The following is a 13,742-nucleotide window of genomic DNA, read 5'->3' as shown; positions in this document are numbered from 1 at the left end:
AACTATAATACTTTAGTTTCACAAGGTGTCTATCTAGCTCGTAGGAAGACATTCTTTTATATTGGATAATGATACATAAACTCAATTAAAAATACGTTAGGGGAGATTGGGAGTAGAATTAAACTTAATATTAGACTCTTATTGATTTCATAATTTTATCACATTCATATGTGTCTCACAGAACGTTTCACTTTCCATTCACACTGTGATTTATAGTAACACTTCTATAAATTAAAAAAGCCTTCAAAATTTTAGGCTCAAGAATGAATATATATATATATATATATAGAGAGAGAGAGAGAGAGAGAGAGAGAGAGAGAGAGAGAGAGAGAGAGAGAGAGTTTAAATTTGCTTAATGAACACTAGACTTTTTTTTTTACTCTTTAATACTCTCTCAAACATAACTATTATAGACTATTATATTAATTTATTTTACTTAGTCTGTTAGGACAGTTGCATTGTTACTTATATTTACGAACATTTTAAGTTGTCAGAGGTGTGGTCTGGCTTGTATTCCGATAACATATTGAAATATATATTAGACTTATAAATGCAAAAATCAAAACTCATATTACATCAAATGTAATTTTTGCAATTTGTATGTAATTTTTACATATTGTCAGAGCTGTCATAGAAAAGAGTTGCTTGTTAAGGGATTTCAATTATTATCGCTTGATGATTGATTTTATGTATTTAACTCTTTTATTTATTTCGTTAGTTGGCGAAAGGGTTTAGAGAAAATTTCAATGTATTCACCGCTGTGAAGAATATTACAGCTATAAAGCATATACTAAGAAACTTGTGGAGTTGTGTTATAAACTTTGCAAAACGGTGAATTTCAGCCAAAATTCACCGTTTCATCTATAAAATGATAGATACAAAGAGTGAGCTGTTAAGTCCGTAAATAAAGAGAAAAATATGTAATACGTAAACTCTTAATAAAACATTCATAGGGGAAGAATTCATTAAAACATTAATATTCACCGTACTTCACAAAACATTTAAAAAAACTCATAACATTACCTAGATATACACAATTAAAAAAATAAATTTCCTGCTTAGACTGATGACCAAATCATGTTAAGTGATTTGATCATATTCATATTAAAACATATATCCCCAGTGATTTGCCATATTTATATTCATATTATCACCTATCAATAAAATTATATATACACATTTTTACATACATATTTGAATAAATAGATAATATATCATTATGTGATTGAATAATTTTGATATAAAAATAAAGTAATATTCAATCATATGATAATATATTATTTGTGTATTCAATTATATATTAAAAAATATGTACATATAGTATTGTTCTACCACCTATCTATTGTCGCTGACCCAATCATACTCATAATTATATCTATGAACTTTCCATTATTTATCGCTTATCATTCATAATTCATAAATTAATCAATTTCTTAGCTTTATTAGAACATTTGACAAAAACATATCTTATAAGACTTATTATTTGAAAACGTTTGTCTTAACAAAATGTATTATAGAATTTTTCGACAAAATTATTTTTTTATTATTGTTATGGTAAAATGAGTACTTTGGTCAATTGTGTCATGAAAGCCTGGTGAAATAGTATAAATAATCTTTTGTCATAGAACATATTTTAAAAATCTACTTTTCAAAATATTTTCAATTAAATCTTGTTATCTTATTTTAACTAATAAAAATCAGTAACTCTTATCTGAAATTTACTGATAAAACAATTTATGTTAACAATTGGGGTTGCCAAACAAAATCAGTTTTATAATAAAACAAATAGATTTCATAGCTTTCAGAAAATAGAAGAGAACTTTAAAATATTAAATATTCTCAAGATATTTTGTCCATCATCCATCATTGTATGATAACTGTTATGATATGTTTGGTTTGAAAAATATTTTATTATAAAAATTGATAGACTATCTTAAAGAAATTTTACTTTAAAGATTACTGGATATAAATTAATACTATATTTGATAAGATTTGATGAAAAATGATAGATATAAATAATTATTGTGTTTAATTATGGATAATAAAATAATATTAGTATATTATTTTACTTAAATAAGCTTGGATATAATTATTCTAAAATATTTTTTATGTTATTTGTTATATTGAATGAAAATAAGATTATTTTTACCTTAAAAAATTAATAAATAAAATATATGCTATAATAAAATCAAAATTACTTTAGTAATTTTTTAATATCTAAAGTGGAGATGATAATTAGATTACCTCTTATATTATTTACTACATCATCATTGATATTAGAAGATTATTGAAATATTTTATTATTTATAAACTAAACAAAGTAATATAAGTAATAAAATATAGATTATCAGAGTAATATTTAATCCCTTTACACCAAATGCACAATATTAAAAAAATTGGTACAAATTATGTAAGTCTTTTTTTACCTCAAAATATACAAAGTCTAATCTATGCTTTTAAACGTCAATAGAAACATAATTATCCTCACGATGCTCTAGCTATTATAAATTAAACTTAAAGTATCAAATATTAATCCTAGTTACACCCTCTAACAATACATAAAATTTTTTTGTCATAATTCTGTGGCTAAAACATAGGAAACTAAATTAACGCTTACTATGCATGTACAGATCCTTCACTGGAAAACGAGGTGAACTCATAGGTGTAAATAGCCTAAAATAATGACTTTAATATTGTGATATAAATACATAATAGATTTGATTTCAAATGTCTAGTATATAGATTTATGAGACGTTATGTTGTATGCTTAGGGATTATTCCATTGTTTGAATTATCAATTTTTATTATTTTATTAATAAAGAGTTGATGGATTATTCTGATCATATGAGATATTATGCATATTTGACTTAAAATATATTAATTTTAAATTGAAATATCATTCACGCATAGAGATTTTACTAACACTTTACCCTAAAATATAGGATATTTGAGGTGGGGTTTTATAGTTGTGCTAGCTAGAGACTCTTTCCACCATCATTTAAATCCCTAAATCATAAAAATACATCGCTCCACTATGAACTTATCTAGAGATGGATACGAATCCAACTGAACACAACAAATCTCATCTCAAGTTTGATTCAAATAAAAAATAGTTTGATTCAAGTTTAAATCAAGTTCGTCAATTAAGAGTGGTTTGAGTTCAATTTAAATGATATTAATTTAGTTTAAGTTTGACTCAAATTTATAGTTTAAATCTGTGGTTTAGATGTATGGCTTGAATTCATGAATTACTGACAAATTAATATCATATTATCTAATAATAGATAAAATAATATCATTTTAATAATTATTTAATATAATTCGAATTGAGTCATGAGCCATATTTAAATCGTGAGTTTAACAAATTGAACTCGAGTTTGACTTTATTTTAAAAAAAAGCTAAATCTTGTAGCTCAAACTTGGCTTGAATTTAAGCTAATCAAATTCAAATCAAGTGTAGCCAAATTTCGAGCTTGAACTAACTCAATTCGAGTCTAATTTTAATTTCATCTCATCTCTTATTTGGTTTCCACTTGAAAGCTCTCCTCAAGACTTTTTTTCTTCTAGCATGTTATTTCTCTTCTTAAATCTTAAATACCTCGGCTAACATTTGATTAAGTTTACTTGAAGAAAAATCAAGTTTAAATTTTGTTAATTCCCTATTTAGTAAATTTGAGTTCTATTTGGGTATTATATGCATTTCTTTTTTTTTGTTTTAAATTGAAAATCTCTTACAATCCTTTAATTTTGTTTCTTATTTCTATTTATCACCATCAATTCATCGCTTTCTCTTTTAATTTGTTGATACATGGAAATGATAGTTCACATTGGTGACCCAGCAAAGAAGGAAACTTATTACCTTTGTCAAATTTATACTAACAATCTTGCAATAATGTATTTTGCGCATCATTGCTTTGATTGTAAAAAAAACTTAAACTTGATTGTTAATGTTTTGATAAATCTTTTTTTATGTCTATCATTGACATTAAAATCCAATTTTCATCCATATATGAAAAAATACAAGCATGATTAATCATATTTTGTAACACAATCACTATAGCTTAAAGTTCTTTTCTATCAGTTAAGACAAATGATGTTAAATACAATAGAAATTTTGGAGCTATAGTACAATTTCTCTATTTTTTTTTTTAATTTAGGGTTTTGGGTTTTTTTAATTAATATTTACTTCTAAAGTGTTTTTTTCGTTTAAATTTTTAAGGATGATATCTATATCACTTGAATTTGACTAGACTATAGGATTAAAGTGAGTTATAAATCAACTATAATTGTTAAATCTTTTCATGTAAAATAAAAATAAAAATCAACCATTGTTATTTATTAATTAGCTATGTTAAGTGTTTTTGAGACGATATTGAATCTCGAATATATATTATATTTGAAAGTATTAAAACTATAATTTGAATGTCGATTATGTATTGTATTATATTTGGCCTAATAACTAATTAAATCTATTCAAATAAAATAAAAAAATCAACTATCGTAAAATAAAAAAATCAATTATGTTATGTGTTTGAGGGACCATATTAAATCTTGATTATATATTGTGTTTAAAAGTATTATGCCTATAATTTGAAAATTGATTATGTATTGTATTATGTTAGGTCTAATGCCCAAATATATAATTTAATTGGAAATGTTATACTGATTTTAACCAAAGATACCATGAAAAATGCTAAAACTAGGATTGAAATTATTATATTTTTTAAAATATATTATTGACGATATATTATATTAAACTTGTATATACATATTTCGTATTTGTCTTGTATCCATATTTTATGATTATATTTTTATAAATATACTTTTTATTATTTACTGTATTATATCTATATAATTTTCATAGATTTTATTTAGTTTCCATCATACTAATTAGGGTTCATTAATGTCATGTCATGATGCCGTGGCTTCATAGGTTGTAAGTCTTTTGAATAAAAGGGCAGGGAGTGACTCGATGAGTTCAGTATCAAATATTAGAAGGGTTATTAGTTTGTTTAAATGAATGTGATTGTATGCCTTGTGTATTAAGTGTCCATTACTAATTTCACTTCTTCCATACTTTTAATTGGGGTGGAAATCAACCAACATCCACGTACTTGTATGTCTCCAACAACCAACAACTTTCTGTTCATCAATATATTGACTATGTAGACATCATAATATCGTACTCAGACTTATTGCATGAGCAAACTTAAATGAAATTAAATTTACACTTGAAATTGTACCTTCATTTTAACTTAATACACATTTAATTTCCTTGGTTCGACTCTCCCCTGAAACATCACTTCTTATTAGATTAGCCTCTGCCCAAAATTAAATCTACCCTCTTGAATATATTGTCGTGTTGTGCAGTGGGTGTTTCAGTCAACGATCAATAAAATTATATATATAATTTTATATATAATTAATAATATATCATATATGATTAAATATTATTTTATTTTTAATTTTAAACTCTCTAATTACATAGTATTACCTCATTGTTTAAACATAAAATTATATATATTATTTATACACATAATATATATTATAGTCAACAATTGCCAAATTTTCTTGATCGGAGAATCAAAAAAGTAATTTTAAAATGCAATTGTTCTTATTCATGATCATTTTGTTTTCTTGTTATACACATTAAAATGAAGGTACTATTCCAGTAAGTCAGAGTATGATATTATGATGTTTCTTCAATTTAGTTTTACTCATCATTCACATTTAATTTCATTGTTGTGCTTTTCAGTAAGTCTGAGTAGGATATTATGATGTCTACATAGTACATATTGATCAACCAAAGTAGTTGTGTGCTGGAGATAGAGAAGCAGGTAGATGATGGTTGATTTCCATCACAATTAAAGGTAAGGAGGAAGTGAAATTAGTATTGGACACTCAATAGACAAGCCATATAATCATTTTCATTTAAAAAAACAATAATCCTTTTAATGCTTGATATCTCTAATAAACACACAACCTTACAAAGCGACAGTGTCACCAAAGGACATGAATGAAAAATATTTAAGAGTAATTATACCCAATGACATACAAGTAAAATAATATCTTAGCAATCTTTTATTACATTCAACTAATTACAATAATTGTTTATATCTAGTAATCTTTAAGTTAATCTATCTCAGTGATAATATTTCTTTTTTAGTACTTGAATTAAATGCACCTTTAAAGGCTGTTTGATTCCAAGATTTAAAGATTACCTTGATAATCTATCTTAGATTACCTTGGTAATATATTTTTGATTACCTTATTTAGTTTGTCAGTAATAAAATATTACAGTAATCTTCTATTACCAATACTGATGTGATAAGTAATATAAGTGATAATTTGATTATTATCTTCACCTTAGATATTAAAATATTACCAAGATGATATTGATTTTATTATAATTATATTATTATTTATTAATTTTTTGAGACAAAAATAAATTTATTTTTAATTAATATAACAAATAATATAAAAATATTTAAAAATAATTATATTCAAAGACATTTAAATAAAATAATTTATTTATATTTTTTTATTACCTTTAACCAAACAGAATAATTATTTATATTTACCAAATTTTATCAAATATAGTAATCATCTAAATAATCTATCTTTACGGTAATCTTTCTATTTTGATATTAAAATATTACCCAAACTAAATGCTCTCTTAAAATAATTTAATTTTCTCTCCCAAGGTTTGAACCAAAAACACTTTTTCAACCTAGATGGCATAAATCAGACTTTTCAACCCAAAATCAAACTCTATCTAACATTAAAAAAAAAAAAGAAATTAATGATGCAAGGGAAAAATAGTAAGTTTACTATTAAAAAAATTTTGAAAAAAATAAGAAAACATAACTTTTTTACAAATCTCACCTTAACATCTTAAACATGATAGTTGGGCCTTTTTTATAGCAAGCAATTGAGTTTCTACAGAAAAAGGTTTGAAAACTCTAGTAGTCATCAACTAGAATCTCATGTCTGTAGTCAACTCAACCACCTTCATTACTAATAACAACATCATAGTCCCATCCTCCACCTCACAAGAAGTTGGTTAAGAGGGTTGACACTGTTAGATTTCATCAATGAATTGTCAACATTATGAAATTTTGTTAAAAAGTTGTCACTCTCTTTAAGGTTGATGGTGGGATTGGCAAAGAAATTGTAGACTAATTCATCAACAAAAGCGACTATATAGCTTCAATATTATTTCAATACAAGGATTTAGTTATTTTACTTAATGCCGTTAAACAAAACAAAAGAAGTAGAAAAAAAAATCTCTCTCATGAGTAAATAATAAAAGTAAAAATAATAAAACTAGAAAGCATTACTTAAATTATATATTTCTAGTTAATTTATAAAAAATAGTTTTTGTATAAATATAAGATTTATTTAAATTAAATTAGTCATAAATTATATTAAATTAGTTTCCGCGATAAACAAACAAGAATAATCTAACATCTTTTTGAAATTGAAGCGCTGGCTTCTTCTACAAGCTTGACTAACATTTTTAATGATTTACTAGGGGCAATAATGGAAGAGCCAATCTTGGCGCCATTGGGGAAATCGTGGCCATCGGTTTAGTGGACCACGGTACCTAATTCAAGCATGTGAATATCAATAGACACTCTATTCCTAATTCTATAAATACATAACCCTGAGTAGATAATTTAAACTACAAACTCTAGCAAAATCTGCAATGGCACTCCATCTCTGTCATTTTCCAATGCCTCATTTACAGGTGCAGGTACATAATCTTCACAGATCTAGACACCATCCACAAAGAGCACCGGATGGCGTTTCGGTGAGTCAAAAAGTTAGATGTTGCGTGACAGAGTCTACACAACCTTCCCGTGGTAGACTATCTGCAAATTACCAGCCAACCATTTGGAATCACAATTTTGTCCAGTCTCTACAGACTGATGATATGGTGATTAATCATTGGGCATTGTCTCATCTTTATCTATTCAATTATCCAACCAGTTGTTTTTATAAAATATCATAATGCAATCAAATTTTATTTTATGCGTTTGTAAACCCAATCTGTTTTTTGGCTCAAAGCTAGGAATTCTAGCAAGCGAGCATAGCACCATATGCATGTAAAGACTGCATATTGCACCATGAAACGATCAATAGTTGTTGAATCACTAAACAAGGTGGCAAAAATAGCATCTCTTCTTGTAATCATTATCTCTATCTCATTCTCTACATTTTTTCTTTATAGGATGAAGAATGCGAGAACAGGGAAAAGAAGCTGGAGGAGGAGGTGAGGCGTATGATGAACAATGAAAATGCAGAATCATTGAGCATTCTTGAATTGATCGACGACATTCAGCGACTAGGTTTAGGATACCGGTTCCATAAGGACATAAAGATAGCTCTTCTTAGAATTAGTACGTCCTGGGAAGAATATGATGATGATGCCAAAGCAGAAAGCAAACTCCATTCTCTTTCTCTAAGATTCAGGCTCCTTAGACAGCATGGTTTTCACATTTCTGAAGGTATATCCCTTAAGGTTAAATTTTTTTTTTTTAAACTTTTATGATCCTATTAGTATATTAAAATATAGTGAATGGCCGCTATAGCGAGCTTATTTAACTTATAAGGTCATACGAGATCTTAAAATCTCATTCACACAAAAACAAGTTTCAAGGACTTCAATTTTAATTCCTAAACTTCAACCAAAGAAAAATATATAAAAAGACATAACAAAAGATGCTAATGCATGAATTAAGACATCTTTTAGATCATGCTTTCATATTAATAATTAACACAACAATGTTATTATTGGTTAATAAAAGATAATTTCATCACATACAGATATTTTCAAGATTTTCATCGACGGAGAAGGCAATTACATGAAATATTTGGAGAAGGATGTCAAAGGATTGCTAAGTTTGTACGAAGCTTCCTATCTCGGCTTTGAAGAAGAAAAGCTCTTGGACATGGCCAAAACATTCTCACTAACACATCTTACTCAATTAAAGAAAGAAATTGATCCAATCTTATCAGATCTTGTTACTCATGCTTTAGAGTTTCCGTTGCATCATAGAATCCAAAGGCTGGAAGCTCGATGGTTTTCTGAAGTCTACAGTAAAAGGAATGATGCAAATTATTCACTGCTTGAATTTGCTAAGCTTGATTTTAACAGGGTGCAATCAATATACAAAAAAGATCTTAAAGAGATGTCAAGGTTAAACTATCTCTAAATTTAAATGTTATGGATCAAATATCGAATCTCTCATGCTTGTTGATTAATTGATATTCATATATAGTTTTTTCTTCTGTTAATTAGGTGGTGGGAAAAAATTGATTTAGCAAACAAGTTGAAATTTACAAGGGACAGGTTGATGGAATGCTTCTTTGCAACAATCGCAATGATCCCAGATCCACAATTCAGTAATTGTCGTAAGGGATTGACGAAAGTAAATATATTTATAACAATCCTTGATGACGTTTATGATATATATGGTTCCTTAGATGAATTAGAGCTTTTTACTGATGCAATTGAAAGGTTTGCATTTTACTAAAAATTTATAATTATGTAAATGTTCAATTTTCTTTCTTCATATACTTGATAATTACTTTTGATTGGTCAATGATGATGATTTTAGATGGGATATCAATTGTGTGAATCAACTACCATATTATATGAAATTATGCTTCCTGGCACTCTACAACAGTGTTAATGAGATGGGTTGTGACACTCTACATGAACACAAAGTGAACATTATTCCATCCCTTGCAAAAGCGGTACGCTGCTGCTTATATATCAAGTGTTAAAAAATTTAGCCTTTTGATTGATGGATTTAGTATCATTTCTCCATCTAACTGACATGGCAAAGGGTAATTTTTTTTGTATTGATTCAGTGGCAAGACACATGCAAAGCATTCTTAAAAGAAGCACAATGGAGTTATAATAAATACACGCCAACATTTGAGGAATATCTCGACAATGCATGGCTATCAATTTCGGGGGCAGTCATGTTGGTTCATTCATACTTTTTATTGAATCAAGGTATCAACAAGGAAGCACTTCACTCTGTAGAAAATTATCATAATCTGTTGCGTTGGACTTCCCTTATTTTTCGACTTTGCAATGATTTAAGTACTTCAAAGGTATGATTTTCACATGAGAATCTCATCATTAGCCGTTCTAATTTATAATAAAGCATGCTCATATGTGTTTTGTTATATAGGCTGAGGAGAGAGGTGAAACCATAAATTCAATACTCTGCTATATGAAAGATACAGGTTCATCGGAGGAAGTTGCTCGTGAATATCTGAAGAAGCTTATTGAGAAAACATGGAAACAAATAAACAAGGATCTAAGTGAAAAGCATCCATTTTCTGAAGCTTTTGTGGGAACAACTATTAGTCTTGCTCGGATGGCCCATTGCATATACCATCGCGAAGATGGAATTGGAGCTCCAGATGTTAGATCTAAGAAAAGAATACATTCAGTAATAATTGATCCCATTTAAATTATATATAGACAAGTAACATCACAATTAATAAATTGAATGGGAACAATAATGACATCCAATGATTCAAGTACACTACATCGTTAGTGTACTTGAATCTTTAATTGTCATTACTATTTCCATGGACCTTGGGATGTTGTAACGTTGTGAAATTCTTCATTATATCGCAATCTATTTTCAATCAACCTTTTAATAAGATAATTACTACGACCATCTCCCCTTACATTTTGAAAAATTTGAACATTCCCCTCGCATATTTGAAAGCCTCTAAGATATCCATTTTAGATTTTGCTAAGGCTAAAAGACTATTTTTCACCCAAGTTTTAATGCGAATATAAATATGCACTCATGAAATTTAAAAGACCATAACCCAATTTTTGTCAGGGGTAAAACTATAATTTATCAATACAATTTAAAAAACTAGAGTTTTATCACATTTCTTTTCTCAAGTTTAAAAATCTCATAATTTTCTTTCACCCAAAATTTCTAATTTTTGAAAAGTGACCATTTCACCCCCAAATCCTTAGGTTTTCTTTCTCTCCTTTTTGGCAACCATATTTAATGACGACAACCATTTGAAGACGAGAAGGAGAGCTGGTGACCATTTCCGACAAACGAAATTGTGAAATTTTTAAACATAGAAAGAAAAATATGATAAAACTTTAATTTTTAAATTTTTTTAGTAAATGATAGTTTTACCTTTAATCTTAATTGAGATTTTTAATAAAAATTGGGTCATGTGTGGGTATTTGGGTTTTTGAAATCCTACAAGTGTGTAGTTATATTTGCATTAAAACTTGGGTGGGAAATAGTCCTTAAGCCTTTTGCTAATTTTTTAGATGCTTTCACTATTACATGACTATAAAGCAAGACAATTGAATCACACATCATATTGTATATTGTAAGCCTAATTTTTCTTATCATATATCAAATATCATATTATATCATAAAATATATCCATTTAAAATATAATAATCAAATAATAAATAAATTCTAATTGCAACTGTATCATCTTGAAAAATATCATAAACATCAACTAAAATTATAAAATTTCTCATATACACCCTTGACAGGTCATACTTCTCTAAAAACGTGTATCTATCCCTATAGGTAATATGTATTGCATCGTATGACACATCCACTGTATCGTATCAATTTTGATATACTTTAAGATACGTATCGTTTTTTTACTTATGTCGTATCATATCATCACATAAGATATGTATTGTGTATCGGAGCATACTAAGCATGTTGTAAAGTGATACAAAAGTTATTAAATTATAAAAATATCCACCAGAATACTTGTGGATTTGGTTATACAAACTTGCCCTTAAAATCATAGATCTTGAAATGTAAGACTTTAATGTCACAATCTGTGTATCTTATTGTTTGGAGTAAGATATTCTTTTATGTTGGATATAATGATACATAAACTCAATTAAAAATATGTTAGGGGAGATTTGGAGTAGAATTCAACTTAATATTAGACATCTTATTAATTTCATAATTTCATCACATTTAAATATGTCTCACATAACGTTTCACTTTTCATTCACTGTGATTTATAGTAACACTTTCATAAATTAAAGGCCAAGAAACTATTTCCCACCCAAGGTTAGTGAAAAGACAAATTCCTGTCTATTAATTTTTAAAAACCCAAATACCTATTTATCTGTTAAAATTTACTTTTAGGATTAAGGGTAAAATTGTTATTTAGCTAAAATATTAAAAAAAACAAAAAATTATCACATTTTGCCCGTAAGTTTAAAAACTAACAATTTCCCCTCACTTGAGGTTTGAAAAGTTACCATTTCCCCCTTAAGGTTTTTTCTACTCTTTTCGGCAACCTCATCTTCTCTCTAGCCATCGACATTTCCTCTCTATCTCGGCTTCTCTTTCCCTTTGGTCTCTCTCATCGTTGTTCCCTGTCTACCTGCCATCAACAAAGAAAATGTCTCAAATATGTTTGACTAGGGTTCATTTTTCATTTGTTCCTTTCTTTTTTTTCTTCTTCAGTTATATTTCTTTCTCATATCAACAAAAGGGAGGAAGAGATGAAAATTGTCCCGTGAAAGAAATTTAGAGAAAAGAATCGCTAGCTATTATAAAGGATTCATATCAACAAAAAGGAGGAAGAGATGAAAATTGTCAAATTTCTTTAGAAAATTCATATTTCTTGCAAAGATTTTACAACAAAATCATTCAAATTCAAGTCAGTCTTGATTCAAGTCCTTATGTTTTGTATTTTCTTCTTTAACAATTGAAAATCAAACAATGTAAAATAGATTTATGTTTAAGACTTCATGTGAAATATAATTTTGTTGTGATTTCATATTGTTTATATTGTTTAATATTGTGATTTCATATTGTTATATTATTTGATATTGTTTAATATTGTATTAATGGTTAAAAAATATAAAAATTCAATTTTAGACAAAAACCAGACGAAGAAAAGGTTGGTGGCAACGCCAACCCTTGGCTTTCTGCCAACCTATTCTTTATCTGGTTTTTATCTAAAACTGAATTTTCGTATTTTTAAACTATCAATACAACATTAAACAACATTAAACAATACAACAACATAAAATCACAACATTAAACAATCTAACAACATAAAATCACAATAATATTATATTTCAGATGTGAATTCCCTAAAGAAATTTGACAATTTTCATCTCTTCTTCCCTTGTGTCTAAGTTGAATTCTTTATAATAACTTTTTCTCATGGGTTGTTTAATCACAAGTTTCTTCTTTATTGAATTTTTTTTTTATATTGCAAAAATTTCTTCCTTTACTAGAAGGTTAAGGAAAAAGAGAGAGATTATTTCTTTCTTTCTGCATGAGTTTCATCAATGAAGGTATTTTGGAAAAATGAATTACTGTTGTGGTATTTTTGTTTAGAGTTTGAGATGAGTGACATATATGTATGCACAATTTAAAAAAAAGATAAAAAATTTAATATCCTTTTGCCACCCGCGTGCAAGACTTTATGTAATACGCTTAAATTAATAAAAGGCAATTTGGTCATTTCATTAATTATTTGAATAAATATATATATATATATATAGGGGAGAAATGTAATATTCTCAAATTAATAAAAAGGACAGTTTAGTCATTTTGTTATCATTGTCCGATTATTTTGTTAGTATTAAAATTGTGTGTATATGCTTGTATCCAGAAATTATATACATCAAGGGAGAACTCGAAAGAGCATTTCGTGGCTATATTTTTAATATATATATATATATA

The 13,742-nt window shown here is 27.3% G+C and overlaps 1 protein-coding gene across 1 annotated transcript; it reads left to right on the top strand.

Annotated features, from left to right (window-relative positions):
* Positions 1–7,687: 7,687 nt before the first annotated feature.
* Positions 7,688–10,728, top strand: LOC123223710 (probable terpene synthase 12). The gene is made up of 7 exons (XM_044647035.1): positions 7,688–7,939; positions 8,234–8,510; positions 8,830–9,202; positions 9,305–9,523; positions 9,624–9,762; positions 9,880–10,128; positions 10,209–10,728. Exons 1-7 carry the CDS (start codon positions 7,709–7,711, stop codon positions 10,491–10,493), a joined length of 1,773 nt encoding a protein of 590 aa, XP_044502970.1. The 5' UTR covers positions 7,688–7,708; the 3' UTR covers positions 10,494–10,728.
* Positions 10,729–13,742: the final 3,014 nt, after the last annotated feature.

The sequence above is a fragment of the Mangifera indica genome, chromosome 8 (assembly GCF_011075055.1).
Source record: "Mangifera indica cultivar Alphonso chromosome 8, CATAS_Mindica_2.1, whole genome shotgun sequence".
Lineage (NCBI taxonomy): Eukaryota > Viridiplantae > Streptophyta > Magnoliopsida > Sapindales > Anacardiaceae > Mangifera > Mangifera indica.
This window is presented reverse-complemented; position numbering and strand designations above follow the sequence as displayed.

Coding starts and splice junctions, on each gene's coding strand:
- LOC123223710 (XM_044647035.1), top strand. CDS start 7,709: ATGGCACTCCATCTCTGTCATTTTCCAATGCCTCATTTACAGGTGCAG. Junction 7,940..8,233: donor CTCTACAGACTGATGATATG/GTGATTAATCAT, acceptor TTTTCTTTATAG/GATGAAGAATGCGAGAACAG. Junction 9,524..9,623: donor TTTACTGATGCAATTGAAAG/GTTTGCATTTTA, acceptor TGATGATTTTAG/ATGGGATATCAATTGTGTGA.